Source organism: Pundamilia nyererei, unplaced genomic scaffold, assembly GCF_000239375.1.
Source record: "Pundamilia nyererei isolate P.nyererei 1_Seehausen unplaced genomic scaffold, PunNye1.0 scaffold00045, whole genome shotgun sequence".
NCBI lineage: Eukaryota > Metazoa > Chordata > Actinopteri > Cichliformes > Cichlidae > Pundamilia > Pundamilia nyererei.
Genome location: NW_005187446.1, coordinates 3,641,029 through 3,648,875, shown reverse-complemented (window position 1 = coordinate 3,648,875; position 7,847 = coordinate 3,641,029). Strand labels below are relative to the sequence as shown.

Below are 7,847 nucleotides of genomic sequence, written 5' to 3'. Positions count from 1 at the left end.
GTGTGTGTGTGTGTGTGTGTGTGTGTGTGTGTGTGTGTGTGTGTGTGTGTGTGTGTGTGAGTATTTGCTTTTTTAACAATCAAAATAAGTTTCACGTTGAATTCACAAAATTTCTGATTCTTCGGGCAAAACCTCAGTAATAAGTCAAAACAGTTTTGTCTTTACTCATTGCTAACACCGCTGAGTATTCATTATTACATTCATGTAACTCAGATTTTTCCAATCAATCATGTGTGTATTGGAGTTCTAGAAAAAATAAGAAAACATTAAGCAAAATTAGAACTATCACCCCACAGTTACTACCTCCTAACTATTTTACAACGTGCTACGGCGTGTCTGGTGCGATTAAGCTCTTAAGTTCCTCCAATGACACAAGAAAAAGAAACATCAACTTTCACATTTTATATATACGCAGTATATCTCATAATTAAATCCTATATCACAGCAAAGCATCTAATAGACATGCTGGTCCACCATGTCCATTTCACGCTTTGCCTATTCTAAGTGTGAAATGGACACACATGCAGAAATTGCAGTACCAGCAGGGGGAGATACTATATTCAAAGCCAAGAAGTCGCTGGCGAGCAAGGAAGGTATGAATCCAGGGTCCTTGAACAATTAAGCTAGGCTACTAGTATGTATTTACATGTAACTGTTGGTAATGTCTATTTAGACACTTTTCTGTGATATTTTCATGTTCAAAATAAAATATCTCTCTCTGCTGGTATTGCAGCTTACTGAAACTTACTACAACTTTTGCATGTGTGTCTATTATTGTTTACTTTGCCATTATATTGAGTTGCATAGTTATTATCAAGTATGAATCAAACAAACATCGTGCTACAGAAGAAAAACCTTGAAAGAGGACACTTCAATGGGTAAATTGTGAAGTGACATATAAATCTGGTCTTATAAAATTCTGTTATTTGTTTGCATAAACTATATAGAAAACTGTATGTGGACAAAATCAAGCATTTAAACACTCTGCTTTAACAAACATTTGTTTAAGAATGGGTAATTAAAAAGAGCTCATTGAATTTGTGCGTGGCATTATAATACAATGCCAACATTACAACAAGTTTGTGAAATTTTCTCTCTCCTAGATACTCCTCGATTAACGATATGTGAAATTGCAAAGTGGAAGCATTTAGGAACCACAGTAGCTCAACCATAAAGAAGCAAAGTTGCTGCTGAGGTGGCTTAAAGTTTCAGAGCAGGGCTAACAAGTACGTGCCTATTGCCTAACTGCAGACCTCCAAACCTCCTTTGGAATAAGTCTAATATGTGAGTGGTCCAGCAGCTTTGATCATATCATGTATGGGCATGTATGTATATCATGTAATTCTCATCTGCTGTGCACGTATACTAGTTACAGTAAATTACATTAGTAGAAAGTGTCAACAAAAATTAAGTGCTGTAATTGCGTATAAGGTCTGGTGAAGAGAACATTAATTCACCTAAAGGTTATGAATAAAATCATTCACAAATCATTAATAAAAGTAATAATTGGTAACTCTGAAGCTGTTATTCTAATAAATTCAGTGAAGCACAATGTTTATTTAGAGTTTATGTCATGATAATATCTCAGTTAAATTGTATTTAAGATAAACATACCAGTATACCAAGTATTATTCATATAAAAGTGTGAAGTCAAAACAAAAAAAGACTATTTACATTTTCCAGGGCGAAAGCACATAAATATGAAACAACTGCCACGGCGGGTAAGGCTACTATTAAAAAAACAGTAAATAGCTCACCCATCGTACTATTAAGTAATTAAAATACCTGACAGGACACTAGAGCAATAATATTTTTTAAAATTGATCATAATATCTAGAGCACTGAGCACTGTGCAGTTGCCTCACTAGTTCCTAACAAGCAGTATTCAAAGAAGTCCATGTAGCTGAGCTTAAATAGCTCAAATGGGATTAAAGCAAATCACACATGGGGCACAATTAAATCCTTGTCTCTTTACAATAATACATCAGATGGACATCCTTTTCTCGTTAAAATATAATTACACTATTACCTAACTGTTATGTTAAAATCAATAAAGAAATTAAATTGAATTCCTTCTTAACTCTTTTTCAAATTAGACCAAACTAGAAATGGAAATAGACATCAAAATAAAAACACACCCCAACCAAGTAATCGCACTCATGTCAGTTTAAGTCTGGTCAAGTGTTAAGCTCAAATTTTTTAATTTAACATTTACAAATATTAAATATTTACTTACTAATATTTCCAAACATAACATAAGCTAAATGAGCTAATAGTTACGGGTTAGCAAATGTTTACTCATTAGCCTACTATTAGCCGTTTTCCACATACACCTAAAAAGACTGAAATGGTTACAAGAACAATAAAGAACTTATACGGATGTTTTTATTTCATGTGTTTTCAGCTCACATTGATCCATTTACCTTCACTATTTCTGTGCCACCAGCTCCTTGCCCTATTAAAACAAATTTCTGTTAACTTAGCTAAGTAAGCTAACGAGCTATCTTTTACTTATTAGCCTATTGTTACACATCAAAAAATGCCTGTAAAGATTATAGGAAGGTGAAAAAAGTTAATAATGCAAATATTCTTGCTTAATGTCTTTTACCTTCAGCTGTCCAACTTTTTTCTGCTTATGGCTGCCGAATTAATTCTTTACTTTGCTTGTTTTTTTTAAAGTTAGCTAATATTACCTTTATTTATTAGCTTACTGTTACTGGCAGTACCATTCAAACAATAGAAAATCTGTCTATAAAGATTTAAATAATCACAGAGAATAGTTGCCAAAAAGAAAAGAAGCACCAGATAAATGCAGTAAGTTGGCCTATACTTTTTTACCTTCTGTAATTTTTTGGTTTAGCCAAGTCGATCCTATTTTCACTGTAAAAGGATTATCATAAACTGGCCCGCCTACCTGGAAAGAGTTTATGTCCACCTCCTATGCACATGGAACTTACACTGTGAAGGAGGAAAAAGTGATTCTTTAAATTTAAAAATGGTTTAGGTGTCTGTGTTTGATTCCTAATATCCACGACCCCTTGCTTAACCAAAAGTTTACATTAATTATATTAGTGGTATTAGTGCTTTCTTTCTGCTTTCTAGTCTAATAAACAACCAAATAACTAAAATTTAACTAATTTAAACTTGTGCTACAGCTGTAAAATTTAGTTAGTTAGGCATCTAAAGATACTTATATTTAAACACTTATTTTTTGAAAAATTTTATTATGTTATTGTTAGGCAGGTTGTGCTAGATCTGTGTATTCTACTAAGAACTATATGACAAGCTTATCTTAAATTGTCTTCAAGGGTTAGACTGATAAATAATTCCTGTATATCAGCCAGGTTAACCAATAATTTGCATTTTCTTGTCAGTATGGCTTTCTAGAGTGTGGATCGTGGCTTTAAAAAACATTTTATTGTGTAATTTATATAAATGCTTGTGGTGACGTGACAAAATATTTAATACCACTCAAGGTATATCAAGGTAATTATACATTTAAGGATTTTGATTAATAAATAAGCATAAAACCCTTTAGGACCCTTGTCCACAAACTGGACAATGGAGCAACTGAAGCAGCATCATTGTTCCAAAAAACATAGTCCATAAATTTTTTTATCAATATAGAGAAAACATAGGTGAAGTTGTTGGAAGTGTTTTAGTTTGTCTCGCTGTTTCCTTCCATTTTGGGGAGAATAGTTTCTTCAAGGTTTGGGTTTGAGAAGTGATCTGAAAAAGTCCAACAAAAGAGAGAAATTGTAAAAAACCGTGGCAGACTTTAAATATGTATTTATTCTCTAACTAAACACTGGGCAAAAGGATGAATGTGAAAATAAATAATAGTGACCAACTGGCCATTTTTGGTGTTGATGCACACTGCACACAACTCACCTGCAGCAAACTCACGGATGTCAGCTGGCTGTTTTTGAAGCACATCCCTGTGAGGAGAGGTGGCAAATAACAAATTATTGCTCAAGTAGACTTGAGTGATGGTGCTTTAAGCTTTGGGCTGTCTGGAGGCCTTTTAAAATTATTCTTTGGACTTGGGCTCATTGTCAGTCCATCAAAAGAATGGTTATTTTAAGTTTGTTTGTTTGTTTATTTGTTAGTTGCAAAAGGCAGACAATATCTAAAGTAGAGCTCTGGGATGTCCTAAAGAAGCCTCGAAAAACTATTCCTGAATACTACTTAACAAAATTACAAGAAAACTTTTGTAAAATTGTTTGTATTTTGCTCCATACTGTATCCACATGCATGTTTAAATAAATCACTGCACATATTTCCCATTTATTGCTTGGATATTAGATTAATTATTCCAGAATTATTGAATGATTTTTTTTTATTTTTTGAGGCTGTTAAAATCTTTTTTGGCAGCTCCAAAATCAATTTAAGCAGGGAAAACTCAGATTTGAATACTGATGTTGTAACATGTGTTAAAAATATGATACAGAGACTAAGCTTGAATAGCAGAAACCATATTGCAGTACATTTATTGGTGTAAATCCTTTTCAGGGTATACATATATTGTATTATTATATTGTAAAATACATTGTAATCTTTCATACATTTCTTTGAAAGGGTGGCTGGTTCCACTGAATGTACAGAGGTTATTAATATAATATGTTATACACAGTGAAAATAAAATGAAAGTTTGCATATTACCCTAGAAATGTAACATTTGCTGTAAGATAAATAAATACAAACAAAATTAAACTTAAAGCAGACAGTGTTAAGTTCAACAATAAAACATCACAAACATTTTTTCCCCATTCAGCATGTATTTTTGTGATATTAATGTGAACTTGAGCAGACCTTAGAAAGTCGCCTATGAGTACGTCTACTTCGGGATGCGACCTCAAATACCTCTCGTTGTCGATTCTCGTCTTGATCTGGGTCAATGCGAAAAGCATTTCAGGACATAGCTTACAAATAAAGGTGGTATTTTAGCGTTGAGAAATGCAACACGTTACCTTAAACTGTCGCAGTTTCTCTTGCTGCTCAGCGTTTAGTACAGAGACGTCTAGCTTGGTCACACCGCCTGTCTCAGCCATCATTTCTGTAAGAAAATGCTATATTTCTGTCTAAGTGCGAACCCTGCAGTGTTCACTGACTGAAAATCTACAGCGAACCCTGAAGTCACGATAAGCACGAGTCAACCGTTGCTAACACAGTGGTTTGGCAGTAACGGTTGCTATGGAAACGAAGTACCGTACACAATGAACGGCAGTGTCCGCGAGGTGGCGGCATACGTCAATACCACGTTTGAGCCGTTGCTGTGCAAAAAAGTGATTGACTACCAAATAATGATTTAATTCTCTCTCTCTCGCTTTTGAAATCTTTGATCTATTTGCTTAAATAGGCTGCAGTAAACATGATCTACAAAGGGGTTATATATTAAATGAAGAAATATCCTGCTTTGAAACCATCTTTATTACAATCCATCCAGCCCTTTTTGGCCACGTTACAGAACAGTGACACTATGTATGTATACCTTGCAATTTCTGTTGCCTTCTTGGCCAGATTTCTCTTGAAAAATACTTTTTTTTTTAAATGTCAGTGACACTTTTTATTTGGAACCCCCTGGAAAACCGATTTCATCTTCTATCTTGTGACGACTATTTTTTCTCCGGCTCAAAACGAGTTAGTATCATTCTTGACAGATCGATATGCTTGACATATTATATACCCATCATTTGGATATGAAGTCACCAAAACTGCCCCACTGCTCCTTGGCCATCTCATTCTCACAATTACGCCTTCACAACATCTTCTGACAGGCAACCGTTTTCATCAACTGTTTATACATTTGTTAAGCACTGTATGTGTTGGCATTGCCTACATATTACATATATATATGTAAATATTTATATCTCTTGGCATGTTACTGGGGTTACAGAACCAAATATATGTTGTAAAATGTAAATAAGGATTTGTGGTTGAACAGGATAAAAAACAAAAACGAATCCACACATGTCCTCCTCCTCCTCACTTTATATAAATGTCACACTATTAAGCATTAGTAAGGTATTAGCAAGTGCCTGATTTATCATTTATACATCATTACTCCCCCTTAGTATGCCATTTAGACTTGCTATTAATTCTTAATAGTGTGACTTATTAAAAAGTGCTACTAATGTTATTTATTCTTATGTTTTATTGTTGTTTTTGTACTATTTTAACATGTTTAAAAATCTATCTATCTATGCTGGTCTAGAAACATACAGCTTATTCAAAAGTAGCTCACATTTGTTTATTTGAAAGGTTCCCTTGCATTCTTATAACAGCAGGTGAACCATTTAAAGTCCACCATGTCACTGAAAAACTATACAAAATAAGTTGTTGTTTTTTCACTGTGCAATAACTACAAAAATCAAAAGCATGTTGGGGACTATGACTGTCCCAGTCTAAAATCCCAGGCAAACAGATGAAGTATTTACAAGACCTCAACCACTACTTCTGCAAACCCTGCATACATTATGAACACCCTGAAAGGAAACAATGTGATATATTTGATAACCTTTAGCAATATATACAAAATTCAGACAGGTCAGGTTGCTCAAAAATTGTAAATTATTTGACCTGCATAACACATATCTCAGTTGCTCTGATGCAGGACAGTAAACTCTACATAGCTTCAAACCTGGGACCTTCTTGATACGAGGTGATGGTGCTAACCATCAGACCACCATGCTGTGTGTGTGTTCTCTGACATGCATGGCAGGCTAGGTGGTGATTCTAAATTGGCCGTAGGTGTCAATGGTTGTCTGTCTCTCTGTGTTAGCTCTGAGACACAATGACCACCTGTGCAAGGTGTAGCCAGCCTCTTGGTTGGATGGATGATGTAGGATAGAGAAGGTAAAGGGCAACTCTTTGGACCAGTCACACAAAATAAGTGTTTAAGAGGTATTTTAGGTATGAGATAAAGTTAAATAGATAAAGACAGATAGAAGCAAAGTCAGAAAGCTGCTTCTGACTTTGCTTCTTGAAGTTCAGTGGAGAACATCGTGCCATCTATAAAACTGGCACGGAACTGGAAAACAGTCCAACAGTATAAGTTGCCACATTTTCTGCCTATAATTCTTCTTTCTGCACGGCTCTCATTCCCTCTGGAGGAAGAAATAACTTGTGTTGTTGAAGTGCTTGGCGTCTGTCATCTCTCTCAAAGGCTTTTGTTCCTCATTTTCTTCACTTTCGTTTTCATCACTTGGTGGGTGCTCTTTGTTGCTCTTTGTAGGGACAAAGGTCACCAAAGCTACTCCTTCTGGGGCAACCGGGACAGAGGGCGAAGGTTGAGATGAGTCATCACAGAGGGTGGTGAAATAAAGACTGTGCAGTTTAGAGATAAATCTGTCCTTGTGCCTGAATGAAAATTTAAAAAAAGAAAAAGAAATATGAAAATGAAGGAGCTGACCGTACATCACATCTTAGAAATGACTAATGTTATGTCATAAATCTGCCCTTTTTTGAAGAGATGCATTGAAAGTGCCAATGTCAGTACCCGAAAGTGTAGATGGCCAAAATGACAGACAAGATAGCGAATAAACCAAATATCCACAGCAAATGATGTGGCCACTTTTCAGGTTCTGGTGGAAGTTTTGTGGGATCTGTGGTAAAAAAAAGAAGGGTAGACTGTGATAAATCTTAACTGAGCAAGACAGCATCCATCTAAATAAATCTGAGTGCAACTGAACGTCTGTGTTTGCGTGTAGGTGTGAGGAACCATAACTCCTGAGGCCTGTTTTTGTTGCAAGCCTGAGTTGTTATGATGACATGGTTTCCTGTTAAAACCCAGGGAGCAGAGGGGATTTTCAGCACTAACAACATTTAAGAGTTCCCTCTCTTCTTTT

General features: G+C 35.2%; 2 protein-coding genes across 13 annotated transcripts in view; both read right to left on the bottom strand.

Moving 5' to 3' along the window:
* Positions 1-5,329, bottom strand: part of otoa (otoancorin) — a 24,814-nt gene extending 19,485 nt beyond the window's left edge. For 2 of the 10 annotated variants that reach the window (XM_005732125.1, XM_005732126.1), the window contains exon 1: positions 2,915-3,657. In XM_005732125.1, coding sequence (XP_005732182.1) covers positions 2,915-2,948 — 34 coding nt within the window. In that variant the 5' untranslated portion in view covers positions 2,949-3,657. The other 8 variants (XM_005732129.1, XM_005732133.1, XM_005732124.1 and 5 more) reach the window with 7 other exon arrangements.
* Positions 5,330-5,411: 82 nt separating this feature from the next.
* The window catches only part of il6r (interleukin 6 receptor), a 10,036-nt gene continuing 7,600 nt past the window's right edge, over positions 5,412-7,847 (bottom strand). For all 3 annotated transcript variants that reach the window (XM_005732134.1, XM_005732136.1, XM_005732135.1), the window contains 2 exons: positions 7,499-7,604; positions 5,412-7,359 (listed from right to left, as the gene is read on the bottom strand). In XM_005732134.1, coding sequence (XP_005732191.1) covers positions 7,098-7,359; positions 7,499-7,604 — 368 coding nt within the window. In that variant the 3' untranslated portion in view covers positions 5,412-7,097. The remainder of the gene's footprint in view (positions 7,360-7,498; positions 7,605-7,847) is intronic.